This window comes from Balaenoptera borealis, assembly GCF_965194805.1.
Source record: "Balaenoptera borealis genome assembly, chromosome: 18".
Taxonomy (NCBI): Eukaryota; Metazoa; Chordata; class Mammalia; order Artiodactyla; family Balaenopteridae; genus Balaenoptera; species Balaenoptera borealis.
In genome coordinates, this window is record NC_138877.1 from 70,096,151 (window position 1) to 70,113,372 (window position 17,222).

A 17,222-nucleotide genomic window follows, 5' to 3' on the forward strand; every position below is an offset into this window, starting at 1 on the left:
ACATACTGACTAATCCCAAAGGTTTCCTAGTGCCCCTGGGTCATCTCTTTCTCCTACCCTAACCCTTATTCCCAGGCAACCAGTGATTTCCTTTATATCATCGTAGACAAGCTTGCATTTCTAGAATTTTATATAAATGGAATCACAGAATACGTACTCTTTTTCGTCTAGCTTCATTTACTCAACGTAATTATCTTGAGACTCAAGATGTTATGTATATCAATATCTCACACTTTTTTATTGCTAAATAGTAGTCATTACATGGATATACCATAATTTGTTAATCCATTTACCTGTTGATGGAAATTTGGGGTGTTACCAAAGTGGGCTATTACAAATAAAGCCTTTGTATGTATAAGCATACATAAGTCTAGGTATAAGTCTTTGTATGGACATAAGTTTTCATTTCTCTTGCTTAAGCCCCAGGAATAAATGAATGGGATATATGGTAAATGTCTGTTTAATTTTTAAGAAACTGCCCGACTGTTTTTCAAAGTAGTTATACCATTTTCCATTCCCATCTTATCTAAATAAGATATGAAAATATCCTGATGGTATTATGTTCCCACGCTCAGGAAACTTTCTAAATGTACACTTTGAATTCGCTGAATCTACTTTCCCACAGGGTTACATTTTTCAGTCTGGCTTGTCTTGAGTATTTGTCTTAAACATTTGCACAAAACAATTTCGAAGAAGCAGAGAATACAGAACATAGAGGGCACATAAATACTTTTTTAAAAATTGAGACACAGAGGTTTTTCTCATGAGAACTGCAGGAAAGTCCTTATGAATCACCTAGATAAAAGTGGGAAGCAGCAGCACAGCACAGAGAGATCAACTCAGTGCTTTGTGATGACCTAGAGGGGTGGGATAGGGAGGATGGGAGGGAGGCTCAAGAGGGAGGGGATATGGGGACATATGTACGCATATGGCTGATTCACTTTGGCGTACAACAGAAACTAACACAGTATTGTGAAGCAATTATACTCCAACAAAGATCTATTTTTTTAAAAATGCAGTTAGTAGATAAACTTACCCTGGTTTCGTGTCATTTACTACACAGTGATAGGTAAATGTCCCAAACATCTGAACTCCTAAAATTCCATAAAGAAGTAGAAAGAAAAGGAGGAAAATGGAAACACTCCATATTTGTTCTCCTGATCGCCTAGGGGGAAAAAATAGGTAAAGTAGGTAAAACTTACCCCCCAAAATCATAAACCTATCCCCTTAACTTACGTAAAAGCAGTGCTTACTTTAAAATATTTGTAATTCTGGTCCTTGGTAGTTCAAATCGGAAATAAATCCGGAATGCCCGGATCATAATTAGTGGCCGTGGGATCCGTAACATGCCCCAAGGGGACATCTGATCAACTATATCAGCGATTTCAAATACCTGCAAATTCAGAGGTGAACAAACAATTCAGACTTTCGCTTAGCAATGCTTGTAGTCAGGACTATACAGACAGCATCAGAGGTTCATCCTGGGCCCTGCATTATCTTCCACCGAAATCAACTTTCTTTGGAGTACATTTTGAAGCTATAGCTTTCTTAAGAGAAACATAAACTAACGAAAGTGTTATTAATCTTGTTCATTCCCTGTATAATCCATCAAGGCACAGTTTTTATTACAAAAATAAGCGCCAACGAAGAATACAGAATAAGTATGCTAAGCCTTCCTCACTAGTAATGGTCTTTGGTGGAACTTTTTGAGTATCTAGAACACAAAGTAACGGCGAAAGGGTTAAAAATACTATGAAAAAGATGAAAAAGAATTCCATTTACCAGTAGAGGCAAGATGATAATTAGGAAATGTTTGCCAATCATACAATAGTTATTAAATGGAAAAGAACACATTTAATATGCAGGATGAAATTAATTATTGGAGAGGTGAGCTTTATAAAAATAAAGACAGCTTACCAATAAGCACCATGATGAGTTTGCAGGATAGACTATGAATTTATTTTATTCTGATTTTTTTTTAAATGAAGAATACAGTAACTTCAGTTGAATTAAATGCAAAATCAAGCCTGAATGAATGCATGGGAATGAATTCTACTGGTTTTCAATAAAATCCGTCCTTCAGGTCTTTTTAATCTATGTTCCCCATTTCTCATAGTAAGGCGTTTTCTATTAGCAATACAGCATTTTATGTTAACCTATATTTATCCCAATGTATTTATATTATTTTAGCTATTTTTAGTGAGAATTCAGTCACCTAAAAGACTGGAATTTTAATTTTTAAATTCAAATTTTTATTCTACAAATACAGAAACCTCACTCCATGTTCTTTCATTTATTTCAATGAATATATTTCTAACATCTGCTTAATAAGAAATAATCTCATATGGTACTAATTTTTATTTCTGATTGAGAAATAATTCAAAAATGTGACTGACAATGATTTAAATGTTAGGCTTTTTAAAACCAATAAACATTTAAAAAATAATGTTTTAGGAAATTACACAATCACATTTTATATATACTCTTTAATATATCTATTTAGATTTTCAATGTAAAATAATGCCCATTTTGGAAAATACCCCCTTGTAATTTAAAAGTGTTTAATTACCTGTAACACCAATGAAACCCAAAGGCAAAAGACCATAAATCCATCAAAAACACACCAGCGATCTTTCACATAGGAGCTATCCCCCTAAAAATAAATTTTACATGGTGTTATCAGACAAAATGAATAATTTCAAAAAACATCTGTGGAGGGAATAATCAAGTGTTAATTCAGCATAAGCTATCTACAATTTTTGTATCATAATTGAGCAGACTTTCAAAAGGAACACTTTTAGCATTTTAAATGGTATTATATATGAGGAAAGTAATTTATAAAACACTCCATAACTGCAGAACTTTGCATGTAAAATTTTAAATTCATGCAAAGGTAAAAGATCACTATTTTTTCTCTTAGCCACACAGAGTCTACCACATAAGGAACCAGAGGCCATCCTACTTAATAGGCTGCTTAGGTCCTAAAACCAACTCTTCCTATAAGAACCAAGGTTAGTCCTTCACTGACCACTGAGCACACAGTGGTCAGTGAAGGATTTTAAATCTCTGGGAACAACCATCACTAGCGGGAAATTAACCAGGAATTCATGTTGAATTGAATTAAAAGTGAAGATGAAGAAACTTGCCTTCATTTCCAAAATAAACATACATCGACTTAATTGGGATTTTAAATGTAAAAGAAAGATAAGGAAGACATACTACTTTCATTTTTTACTTGTGAGTCTACTCTGACATTAGAATGCATTATTTTATAAAATTTTTTTAAATGTTAATTTTTTAAAAATGTAAATATACAGTACATTATGTTGATAAGTGTTACACAGAAAAATTATATATTTTCAAATTGACTTTTATTAAACAAATGTGTTCTTTACTTATATGTTGAGTAAAAAGTAAGAGAAAAATATCACTTGATCTTTATTTGAAGAACTAGGCATAATTGTGATTGCTTAAAAATGTAAAAAATTCCAAAAATGAAAACTGAAATTTTATGGGGCTCAGCAGAGAACTATTTTAAAATAGTAACAATTAAAAGTAAATATTAGGCAAGAAAGAGAATAATTACAGATAATTGGGTACACAGGCACCCAAATAGAATGAGCTTATATAATATTTTTTCCCAAACAGTATTACTATTTTATTCCTATTTTGCATTAAAAAATGTTGCATGTAGTATTACTACAATTAACCTCTATTGTTGCTCATAATTTGCTTTAGTAACAAATTATGTTCAATTAGATACAGGGTAAGAGCTTCTCATTATATTGAGGTTTATTTAAAATATAAAAAGTGAGGATAAATAGTGGTATTTCCCTGGGAGGGGAACAGAGTGGCAAGAGCCAAAGGCAGAAGATAGACATAATTTTCACAGAATATCCATACATGTGTCTTTTGACTAATGGTCATGTGTTATATTTTTTTAAATAGATTTTCAATATTAAATTTTTTAAAAGTTGAAAATTTTAGCTTTAACAAAAATCACTTTGTCAGTTGGTGCAAATAAAGTCAAATTTGAAAAATTGGGGCCTCACAAATTCACAATGTAAAGTTATCAGTAACAGAGTTGGCTGAATTTTTTTTTTTTATTTACTACATAAATTTGTCTGCTAAAGAAATTGATGTTGCAAAGCTGACCTGGAGTATAGTTTGAACTACATAAAAGGATTATTTTAAATCATTTAGGGTCCCAAATAAAACAAAAGCATAAAAACACATTTGAATTTCAAATGACCTCATATTATGAAAACTGGCTTAGCAAAATCTACTACTGTATAATGTAGAAAACTATTTCTGAATTACAAAGTCATTTGAGTTGCATTACTTGGAATGTTTTCTGCTTTAGACGTTCCAGAAATTCACAGTGGCATCTGGCTGTCCCCAGAAAGAACCACCACATACTAGATGGCACGTAATGGTCAACTAAAACTGGCTTCTTTTTACTCGTCTGGTATAATACGTGAAATAATCCGCTGAGCAGAAGTTTTACACATTATGTTTTGGTTCCTGTTTCCAGGGGTCGTCCATTATTTATAAAAACCTTTAACAAGCTGTGTTATTGTGACCTGGGATACAAAGGCCAATAACACTCAGATTTTTCCCATCTTTTCTTTTAACCTTTTGCCCTTTAGCATCCATTGTTCTTCATGCTGTTCCATCTTCCTGAAAAATTCTCTGCAGTCTGTGCCAACTTTTCCCTCCAGACTTTGGTCTGATCACAGCCTACTCTGATCAGCACTTTTGCTCACACATCATGCTACCACCAGCAACTCAGCTCATGTAAATAAATAAGGTTCATACTGTGTAACCTACGGAAGAGTCCTTTGTAATCCCCATCCAGTCGTTTAATGAGTTTATATTTTAGCCCCTGCAGTTTGGGTCTCCTACTTAAATCTTCTCTAAACGTATTCTCTGGTGTTGCACTTAAGAAAAGGTCTATTCCCCACTGTAAATGTTTGAGTTTGTTCTGAAGATTAGTAGCATCTTGAAACTTACTAGACTATTTCGGATGGCACTCCCATCACCTAGCACCATGTACGACATACAGCAGATATTAAATGATCGATGAGATAAGCACAGGAACCATGTCTTAGAGCCTCTGTAGATTACAATGCAGACAGTAAGAAGTCAGTGCATATGCTTCATGAATGCATCCATGCATCTATCCATTCACTGAAGCTACTAAAATTGTTCCTTTAAAGAAATGATTCTTTGTGGCAAAAAGAGAAAGATGGAGTACCTTTCAAGGCAATACCTTAGAGTTAAGACTCTTTTCCTTCATAATCATGAAAGATCACAGTTGAAATGATGAGATAACATTTGGGTATTTCTTGGATTAGTGTAGTTTGAACCAGCAAAGACTATGTGCCATGCAAATAGGTCAAGGTTTATATAATTTTTGCATTTTAATGAAATTTCAGATATGATTGAATTATAAATATGAATTGAAATTGATATCATATCAATCATTATTGATAATCACCAAGGCTCCATAAGTGTAAAATACCTTTTAATAAACAGAATAGGGACTTTGAAACCTGGCACTTTGAAATATAATTGAAGCCAAGTGGGACCCTGCCCTGTCCCCCACCTCTTGTTGGTAGAAAAGCTCTAGCCTCCTAGGCCTTCCCAGAGTTCCAAAGAGCAAGTTTAATCAGAGAAGTGAGAAAATACAGAAACAAAGGCAAACAAGACAAAATAATAATTTAGCCATAAAACATAGTCAAAGACTTTTAATTCCTCTTCAAGGCCTATAGATACTATTCTGAGCCCATATCCTTGAGGTGTTTTGCCGATACTAAAACCTCCATCAGGTGGAAGAAGTTAACTGCATGCTGACCACCAGCACCTAGACCCCAGACTGGTTGGAACCAGAAGGCAGTCACCTCACCACCAGCTCCATGAGCTGATCATGCACTCCTTGACCCTCACCCTCACCTTGCCTTTAAAGCTCCTTCCCTGAAAGCCTTCAGGGAATTTGGGTCCTTGAGTGTTAGTCACCCATTCCCCTTGCTTGGTCTTGCAATAAACACTGCACTTTCCTTCAGCACAACACAGTGTCAGTAGATTGGCTTTACTGCATGAGGGTGAGGGGACCCAAGTTTGGTTCCGTAACATAATCTCATATTGCATTTTGTGTCTGACATATTCATCAAGTTGCCTCTTTTTCAATTTGTATTTTCAAAGACTCTTCACCATAACTGGTTAAACGGTGCTATGATTCAATTTGTCAGTACGTCCAGATCCTTTTAAAATCCTACCGAATTAATGTTCAAGTTACAATATTTGTAAATAATAAATTGTCCCTTTCCCCTGCTTCCAAAATGTAACCAGAACCTAACACACACGAAGGCCCAGTGGTATCTGAGAAATTTTAATGCCTCCAATATGAAAGAAAGGTTTTAACTTGTTTGTTGCATCAACAAGAAAGGGAGAGCAGAGAGTACTTGAGTTATGGGCAGAAATCAGGAGGCTGGTGCCTGAGGAGATGAGTTATTCAAGAGCTGTCCGTCAATTTCTATAAAGATAAACACTTGGAGGCTGCCAATCAATTATACAGTATAAGAGAGGACCTTAAATTGCCATGCAAGGATTTAACAAGCAGAGAAACCAAACACATTTACCTGAAGACATTTATAGGGATATAGTTTGCAGTTACAGAACAATATGCACGGGTGTAGTTTCATAAGCACATGATTTATTGTTCCGAGTTCCCAGGGCCCATCTGTCACTGTGTCTTAGCATTATTATTTATTACTTCAGCAGTGCTCAGAGGATGCATGCTACTTTTAGCCAGGTCTATTGCCAGATGCAAAACAGACAACTGAGAATTGTCTGAAGAATTCACAGTCTGCACTACCTGCAACGCTTTGCACCAACACAAACATGTGTCACCCGAATGCTTTATTTTTGCCTGCAGGGATCTGGTGAGCTAGAACGCTTCCTGGGACAAGAATTAGTGGGGGAGGCAATTAGAAACAAATTATTGGGCAGCGGGAATTAATTGGCAGATGTAGTCAGCTTTGGGGAACGTCATAAAAGATGTGAAATCCTTTAAATACATAAACTCCTCTAATGAAAATTCTGAAGGACATTTTCTGCCGGAAGGACTCTGTGCTTCAATTCCTCTCTCTGCTGTCGCGCGTGGGGCGTGTGACCTCCACAGTGAGCTTCTCAAATACAAATCAGAGGGTGTCACGCTCAGATTCGTACGCCCCACGCATCTTTTTTTTTTTTTTTTTTTTTTTTATTTTATGGCTGTGTTGGGTCTTCGTTTCTGTGCGAGGGCTTTCTCTAGCTGCGGCGAGCGGGGGCCACTCTTCATCGCGGTGCGTGGGCCTCTCACTATCGCGGCCTCTCTTGTTGCGGAGCACAGGCTCCAGACGCGCAGGCTCAGTAGTTGCGACTCACGGGCCCAGTTGCTCCGCGGCATGTGGGATCCTCCCAGACCAGGGCTCGAACCCGTGTCCCCTGCACCGGCAGGCAGACTCTCAACCACCGCGCCGCCAGGGAAGCCCCGCCCCACGCATCGTAACTGACCACAGGAGGAAGCCTGAGCTCCTCGCAGGGCTGCAAGACCCTCCACGGTGCAGCCGGGCTGCGTTCACAGGGTCCTTTCCAGCTGCTCCCTGAGCTTCCCATCTGCTACTTCTGACTACGCAGAGTGCCCCAAGGCTCCAGGGTGTTCCCAGCCCGTGTGTCTCAAAGCACTGCTTTTCTCTCTCTGTGAAACCCTTTACTTCCCTCCGCCAATACCCCCGCCATAGACTACACCTCCTCACACTTCAAGACATCACTTCACCTTGCTCTTTCTTCAAGACTTCTCTGACATCTTCAAGCAGATTTTTTTCACTATTTTTTTGTGCCCCCTTCCCCTGTACCTGCTTCAGACCATTATTACAGCATTTTCACAAAATACTGAAGGTCTATCTCTCACTATCTGAATTCTCACTATACAAATCTTTGCTATTTAGATTTGTTAAAATACTTGCCCCCAAATCACTACGTAACTAGAAGAACCACTGTAGCGAATGTGTACACGTGCCAGTGGAAACACTGAAGTTGTCCGTGAATTCTGCAAGGAGGTATGATGTGTGTGCAGGGCCGCTGCTCTTGGGGGCTAAATCTTATGCTGGCAACGTTTATCTAAATACTTAACAACCGATAAGCGTTAAGTGTATCACTACCTCCTCTTCCCTCTCTTCCCATTAGCCTTTCCGGGGACGTGGACTTGAGTCTACCAACCCAAATAAAGTATATGTGTGCATCGTGTTCTATTTTAAGCATCAGGTTACACTTTTCTTAATAAGTTTTCAGATTGTTTGGTAAAGAGCTGTACAGATATTTTAGCTGGAAATCAGTGCATAATAAACATATACTGTTAGTAAATTAAACAAACTAAATAGTGGATAATTTCATAAGAAAATTTACTTCATCAGACAGACCCCCAAGAGACCAAGCAAGTCTAAACAGACCAATTTCCCTAGGAGAAACAGAAAGAAGAGGGAGTCCTATCAAAAAAGCACTAGAATCAGATGGTTTCACAGGGGATTTCTAACAAACTTTCCAAGTTAAAATAATTTCAAGATTACTCAGATTATTTTAGAGCATATAAGTGCACACACACACATACACAGAGAAAATCTAACATCAAAACCTGACAAAGATTAGACAAAATTTAAACAAGGAAAATAATAACAAATATAATGAAATAACCGATTAAAACAGAACAAAACTGTGTCATGACCCAGCTGAGTTTTTTCTGGGAATGTAAGGATAGTTCAATTATTAGGAAATCCACGCTATTACAAGAGCTAAGGAGAAAAATCATCATTCAACAGAATTTAAAAGCTATTCAAGGTACAACTCTCGAAAGTTGGAATTGATGTTTATTCCCTTAACTTGATAAAATATTCATACTTCAAACGCAAATCCTTCAGATTACGTAATTAGGAAACATCAGAGGTGTTCTAAATAAAGCCAGGAACTAAGCAGAGATGCGCACTGTCTCTAAAACTATTTAAAATTTTGTAGGTATTATTAGCTGGCCCAATTAAATAAGTGGCAGCAATTAGAGGCATAAGAATTGGAAAGAAAAAGGCAAACCTGTCTTTATTTGTATACGATATGGTGATATGGAAATAACAAAAGAATGAATGGAAAAACTACTATAAACAATACACGAATTTAGTTAATTTAGTAAAGTGGCAGGATATAATATTAACACACAGAAATCAACAGCCTTCATTTAAAAGAACAACAGTAAGTAAGAATACATAATAAAAGATAAGACCCCACGCCAAGAGCAAAAAAAAAAAAAATCAGAGCATAAATATAACAAAAAACATGCAAAATCTACATGAGGAAAACTATAAAACAGTCCTTTAAGGTGTGGGAGCAGACTTGATAGAATGGAAAGATTGCCCATGATCTGGGACGGGAAGAAGTGTGTGTGGTACCAGTAACCACAGGCAGAGCCAAAGACAATGACAAATGGGGAAAAATAACTGCAACTTACATCATAAAGGGCTAATATTCCTAACACACAGAAAGTGCCCAAAATTTGAGTGAAAAATAATGACAACTTGAAAATGGCTTTTATATACATAGAATCAGGTTCAACCTCACTCATCAAACGGAGATGCAAATTAAAACCACACTGAGTTACCATTTGCCACCTAACAGATTGGCAAATATCCAAAAGTTTGACAACCTGTTTTGTGGTGACCACGTGGTGAAAGAGACACCTGTGTGCATCACTGGTCAACAGTCAAAAAGGTTCAGGGAATATGGAGTAAACAGAAACTATTAAATAGAGCCACCAGGAAGCAATTAACCAAACCTAGACTGTAGCACATTCTGCAAAAGACTCACTTTCCCAATGGATCAACGACATGGAAAATTTTTTTGCGGGGCATGTGGAGCTGAGACCTAAAGGATTTAAAGAGACTTAAATGAGATTTTAAAATATAACAAATACACTTTGTGCAGCTTCTTTGAGTCCTGATTCAAAGAAGCTAACTGTAAAAGAAAATATTTTAGACACCTGGGGAATTATGAATATGGATGGGGTATTAGCCTACATTAAGGAATTATTGATAATTGTGCTAGATGCAATATGTAAAAAAAAAGATTTTGTCAGTCAGCAATGAATAAGAAGTTGTTTCTGAAATAATCTGATTTCTCAGATTTGCTTTAAAATGAAATAGAACTGGGCAAATACCGATAACTGTTGATGCTGAGTTACAGGGATTCATTACAACTATAATCTCTACTTTCATGTAAATTTTTAAAGTTCCATAATAAAAAGTTTTTAAAAAGTTAAAAGTGAAAAAAGTAGTGCATTGACTGTGAACCCCCTCTTTTAAAGATAGCACACAATGAATTATTGTAAAGAGAAGCAAAAAAATTGACCCAATAACTATATCTTAAGCATCATCTTGTTAAAGTCTTGAAACCCTTCTACAAAATAAGGCCCTTCTTCATCAAAATTAACTCACTTGAGATGCTGATACAGCCAGTAAAAGAAAAGGCTAGGATTTGAGTCAAATCTGTCATTTGTCAGACCCTAACACCCATTCTGCTGTTTCATTATACCACTGTCCCTCTAAACAGTACAATTTGAAATACTTTAGAGACAGCATCATCTACGTATTTTTAATGAAGGTTAAAATATAAATAAATAAAAACCCTCTGTGAAGGTTAGGGTTACAGAAGGAAGAGATATCCCGGGACAGAAATTTTCTTCCTTTTCTTTTTCTTTCTTCTCCTTTTCCTTTTATTTATTTATTTATTGTCTCCCAAAGGTGCCAATTTCACGTTACCCATTCCTTGTGTCACAGTCCTGGAATTCCTTTCCATTTCAAGCCCTTTCTTTTTACCTCTTAATATCTTCAGAATGCCTCAGGCGAATGAGATCCTGCTGATTACCACAGCACTGAAAATTTATCACATGACGTTTATTCTGCGTTCCATGAATCAACAGGTGCCTCCTCGGGCTAGGTGGCGTGCTCACCCCGTAGGTGGCATGAAAGACCCTCCTCTGGCCTTCACGAAGTCAGCAGTGGGGCCATCTGGCTCCTTCTCAGATATTCCAAGACTTTGTGCCTCACACAATTGACTTCACTTTTGAATTATTCTCAATGTATTATATTTTCACCAACATCTGGAGTTATACCCTTTTTAAAAGGACTTCAATATCGAAAAAATAAACAGACGTTTTGTCTGACTGAAATTAACGGGAAAGCATTAAACTGATTTAGATTTTCAATGCACTTTGGCTTTTAGCTTAAATAACATGGAAACACTCACCTTGACAATCCCTCGGATGTGCATTTTGGCTATCATCTCCGCCGTGTAGAGAAACATCAACAGAATGTCCAGGGTGAAGGTCACGTACTGCAGAGGAGGGTAGTGTTCGAAGGTCATGGGCGTGTTCATGCAGACAGAAATGACGCTGATGATGGCACAGATGCGCAGCAGAGAATGAACCCACTGCAGAGATGGTCCAGAGTTACTACCTTGACGCCACGAAATATCCTAAACTTGTGTTATGAACCATGCTATTTGGAAAACGTAATAGCGAGATGGAAATATTTCACCAGTAGGGAGAAAAGGAAGAAGGAAACTAACACGTTAAACACTTGTAACGTGCTAAATATTTTCACATATTTTACATCGTTTAATTCTCAAAGCAGCCTAATTTCCACATGAAAACACTAAGGAAGGTTAAGGGGCTTGTCTGTGGTCCTGCATTAATAAAAGCCAAAGCTTCGATGTGAACCAGGTCAGGCTACCCCAATGGCTCTGATACTTACCAGGGCATAAGGCCATAATATAGGGAGATTCTGATTCCATCAAAATATATATCGATAGAAAAGTGACGTGCTATTACTTTCATACTTTTTTAGGTACTATGAGCACCTAGAAACGGGGACCATATTTATTGTAACTTCCCTGGAATCTAGCACAGTGGCCTATCCTAGTAGACCTCAAATGCTTCTTAAAATAAATTGATACATATTCCATAAGAAGGGTTTTCTTTCTATTGTATCTTATATGTAACACCCTTGTATAAAAATATGTTTTAAAATCTGCTCTCATCCTATATTTTCAAAGCTTAATAATAAATGGACTTTCCTCTTTACTTTGGAGAACATGTTTTATACAAATTTAGCCCAGATATCTCTCCTAAAATGCCAAAAAATAAGTCTGTGTGCAATTCTGGCAGTGCATGTGCTGTTTGAAGACTTTCCTTAACCCCAACCTAAAGAAGTAGGAATTAAAAAGATAAATGTGTGTGTATACATGTGTAGGACATAAAATTACTCACATATAACATCTTATTATGAAAACTAATACCTAGGAGAAAAAATATTAACGCATCTGCATGCTAAACCTACACAATTAATATTACTAGCTAATCTAATCAGTTAGTACACAATTCCTAAACGTAATTTCAATGTGTTATTTATTGATTGTCCTGTATATATATATGCAGTCACATTAATCCTTTAATATACTCCCCCTGAAAGAAGATGTTTTAGTTTCATAGTAGATGGTTCTGCAGCTACACAAGCTAGCAAGCACCCACAATGAGAAACAGAAAAATTGTCAGAACTTTGAGGAGACTCAGACCCCTGTAGGCTGGTGAGTGGGTTATAATACTAATCTGACAGTTGTAAGATTTGCATGAAGACATAATGCTGCTAATTCCATACCATACAAGTCACTGATGATTAACTTTAAAAGTTGATGTACTTTTCATGGCAATTAGGAAGCGCTTCAATAAACATCAGTGTGTAAATTTAGCCCCATCTGGGCCTCCAACACAAAGGATCTAATTACAAAAGAGTTTCAAAAGATGGGTTCTCCCACAACAAAACTGTCGTGAATTTAAAGAATGAATTCTCATTAAGCATTAATCATTCTAGTTAGTGTTTACACGCCTACATCTATAAAACTACCTTCTTCAGAAGTTCTCAGAAAGCTCTGTATGTGGTGGATACTAAGAAAAAGTTAGCGACTGCTTTATTGTCTATTCCGTTCAAACTCTCTAAACATGAATGGAAGACCCACTATGTGTCAGAACTTATGCTGGGCTCTGAGGACACACAAATGGAAACAACACAGTTTTGACTCATCATTACTTTCAGTCTGATACGCATAACATAGATATTTATATACAATATCATTTCTACTTACATATAAAGTAGGATAAGTGGAAAAAGAAGAGGTTCATTCCATCTGTGGTGGGGAAGGGTCAAAGGAGGAAACTCAGAGTGGATGGGGGCAGGGGTCACATCTGAGCCAGGCTTCATGGGTGAGGGGGATGTGACTCATCTGAGCTGCTGGGAAAGGGTCTCCGGGCAAAGGAAACAACGTGAACTGGCCGAACATCTCGGAGGAGCAGGAAGCCACCGACAAGTGAACAGAGTGCAGATGCAGGAAAGGGCAGTTGCTGAGCAAGTTAGAACCACCATATAAAGAGCTTTGCATGTGATACTAACGCATTTTGATTTGCACAGGGATGCAGGTAACAGGGATGTTTCAATGATCGTAAAGCAGAAGGGTGACGTAAACAGACACGGAAATGTGGAAAGAAATGTGAGCAGGCGAGAAGCAGTCTTGAGGACAAATTAGACGGGAAAGGACAGGGGGACCAAGGCCGATCATCTTTATCATGGTCAAGGTCAAGGAAAAGGCAAGCACTGCGAGAGTAGCGGTTCATTTCCTGACTTCAGCCCCTGCTGCTGGTTTGATAAAGGAGTCTATACCGCTCAGGATCCTAGAGCTGAGCTTCCCAGCCCTGTGACTCTGCCTTCCGCCCCAGCTCTGGCTGCTACACTGTCTCGTGTACAATGACACTTGGTGTAGCCAGGCATCCCCTCAAGTTCCCATCAGCTTAATTAGGCAGAGAAGGTGACCAAGTCCTTCAGAGACACTATCCACTATCTCATTAACCTTTCCGTGCTCAACTCAGAAGGAGACCTTTAATTCCAAACTTCAGACTCCAGCATCATGAGAAGGTTAAGTAGAGGAAGTCTGGTCGAACAGGTTCCCCATCTCGGTCTCCAGCTTTGGGTCAACGTGAGAAGTGGTATTAACTCCACATTTCGTGACTCTGAGGGGAGGAGGGGGACCCAGACCACCTCCCCTGCCTTCCTCTGTGAATAACTCACAGCGGCACCTCATTATTTCATCGGGATTGTTCTCAACCTGCAGACTCCGAGACTCATCCACATTCTATGCAGTTCAGACATTTCAAAGCCAAAGCTACATGAGTTTTGAATTAAATGAATCCAATTCCCTTTATATCAGCGTGGGCCTCTCCACACTTCCAAAAAGAAACTTACTGGCTTGTTAATCCAGAGTATGTCTGCGTTGTCCGACAGAGATTCATCAGGACCAAAGTCAGTGACCGGCTGGGCCTCCACCCTGGAGCTCTGCTTCCTTTTGAGCATGCTGAAGTTAGCTCTGGGGAGCAAGTTCAAAACCACAGTCTGGAAGCGGAAATGGAGAGGGTGTTAGTGCCCTAAACCATCCTTACCCTAATCACAAAAACAGTCTCCCACGCATGCCTAGGCATTTGTTAATTACACTCATGTTCTATTATACTGTATATAATCAGTACATGCAGCTAGGAATTTTTAAAGGATGAGATAAAAGTTAATAAAAAAAACTTGAATTTTTTTTCTCTCAACCCAACAGATCGTCTTGTGCACATCATAAAACATTCTGTGTGCTACTTTAGAGACCACTGGGGTCTGGATTAACCGGGGTAAAATAGCTTTGCCTCTTAGGGTTCACATATGAATAGGAAATTTTTTGAGGTTTATGTTCATATACCTAGAGCTGTCTCCACTTAAAGGTGGTCAGTGCCAGAACACAGCTGACCAGTCCAGATAAACTACTCAGATCATTCTCAGAATTTTCCCCTGGGGTTAATTTAATGTGACACTCACAGACATTTATTTCCAACAATAGGACAGACCCAAGTTGACCTCCCAATTTTGTCCTTGCCATAGTGGATGGGAGCCAGAGAGAATGGGGCAGAATCTACTCTAAATCAAGCGTTTTCTTCTTTTATGAATTTTGTAACTATATCAATTCTTCTACCAACTCTGAAGTAAACCCAAAGCATACTGAAGAGGGGTATGAAGAAATGCCTGCTTTCCACTTAGATTTCCACAATTCTGAGTCATCCCCATCTTGCTATACATGTCACCTCCCTTTAGCCATCGCTACCACCAGCCACAATCCAGCAGCTACACGTTGGGCCCTCAGGACACAAGTAGCAAATGTAAGTGCAAAAATGTGGGAGGAGATACTGTAAAGGCAGGCGGTGCCTGATCACCCCTGCACCCATAGAGACTTCTCCTTTGATTAACACCTGCACTGAATCTTTTTGTTTTTTTAAATATTTATTTATTTATTTATTTGGTTGTGCCAGATCTTACTTGCGGCTCACGGGCTCCTTAGCTGTGGCATATGAACTCTTAGTTGCGGCATGCATGTGGGATCTAGTCACCTGATCAGGGATCAAACCCAGGCCCCCTGCATTGGGAGCTCGGAGTCTTAACCACTGTGCCACCAGGGAAGTGTTTGGCTTGAGTCTTAAAGGAAGGAGAGGAGCTAACATTTTCTGGATATGAACTATGTTTTGGGCACTTAGCAATGATATTTAATTTTTACAACTGGTGGAAGAAAGGAAACATCTTGTCTTTTTATGCAAGCATGAGGAAGTCCAGTCTCGAGGCAGCAACCAAGGTCACCAAACCAAACTTGAGGTTTTAAAAGAAGCTCTGAGTACAAAGTCTAAGGTGTTTGTAGTAGACCAAACTGGTGCTGAAGAATGATTAGGAGAATTTCTAAAGGCAGGTAAGGGAGGGTAAAGGTCCTCCAGGCAGCACACAGCCATGGCAACGCCGAGTCAGGAAAATGCAGTAGTTCCATCACCAGGAAGGTGCACTGGCTCTGCTCTCTGCTGCTCCTTGGGGCTGGAGAAAGAAACCTAACCAAGGACAGCGAGTGCCACTCAATCCTCGCGGGAGCAGGAGAAGAACGTGAATGTGTTTGCAGATTGTGTAAATGTGTGCAACATTCACTGGGAAAGAGAACACAGAAGCTCAGGACCAATCGCCTTTGATCCCATTCCCTGTGTTCGAGCGCCTACCTCTATGTCTGTTCTCCTTGATGCACCAAGGTAGGCGCATCTGCCTGGCCCTTTTATTCCCAGAAGAAATCAAGCTAATTGCCTTTAAGATGTGCTAGGTATTTCCAGGCTGCCTTGCCCTGAATATTGGATTTGAATATGGGTTTTGCAGGAGGCTGCACTAATTAATTTTATTTTACATAATTGGAGTTAGGGACTCTTGACATTGATATGTAAATATATGCAGGATATTCAAATTATGCTTGTTCTCGGATTTACTGTGGAGCGGGGGAACATCTGGTGGCCTCAATTTGGGATGCGTCTTGAATGACAGTCTCCTATGTACCCAAAAACTGGATACAGGATCTTTCAGAAATCCTTCAAGATTTCACACAACGCAAAGGAGGAAATAAAGAGAGGTTTTACAATGTAGTTCAAAGATGATACAAGAAAAATGTATAGGCCTAGCTACCAGCCATACTACCTTTCCACTGAGCCAGTGGCAGCTTATGGATGGCCATTTATTGCTCTGTGATCCGGCCATAAGTTAAGGTCTGAAAAAATTTTGATGTATAAATGTGAAGTCTTCACATATGAATTCCATGCACCTTGTATTACTAATATTCCATCTGGAGCAAAACCGATTTTTGATTATGGATTTGTTATCTTAGAGAAGTAGACATCCAGAATTTATTTTTTTTAAAAATCTCCACGATGGCTATATTTGAGCCACCAAAACTGTGCAACTACAATGAATGACATCAGTTATCATCTACTTTCAAAATTGACCTAATACAAAAGTGTCACCAAATCAAACAGTCCCCAGGAAAACCTGGTTAATCCACATATATATTAAAACTCAACAAGTATGTATTTATCAACAACTAGCTCCTGAATCACTGAAACTATAACTGATTTAATAATATTAAATAAGTTCAAGTTACAAACATATGAAGAATCCAACATTAATTTGAGGCAATTAATTGTAATAATTTTCCTTTATATACAGAAATATTGTCATACACATTCATTCATGTTGAATCAATATAAC

General features: G+C 38.2%; 1 protein-coding gene across 4 annotated transcripts in view; it reads right to left on the reverse strand.

Annotated features, from left to right (window-relative positions):
• The window catches only part of NALCN (sodium leak channel, non-selective), a 292,048-nt gene that overhangs the window by 248,195 nt on the left and 26,631 nt on the right, over positions 1-17,222 (reverse strand). For all 4 annotated transcript variants that reach the window (XR_014237200.1, XM_082366066.1, XM_082366064.1 and 1 more), the window contains 5 exons: positions 14,373-14,519; positions 11,329-11,511; positions 2,570-2,653; positions 1,254-1,393; positions 1,037-1,165 (listed from right to left, as the gene is read on the reverse strand). Coding sequence is in view for 3 of the 4 variants with exons in the window: in XM_082366066.1 (XP_082222192.1) it covers positions 1,037-1,165; positions 1,254-1,393; positions 2,570-2,653; positions 11,329-11,511; positions 14,373-14,480 (644 nt within the window). In the remaining variant the exon portion in view is untranslated. The remainder of the gene's footprint in view (positions 1-1,036; positions 1,166-1,253; positions 1,394-2,569; positions 2,654-11,328; positions 11,512-14,372; positions 14,520-17,222) is intronic.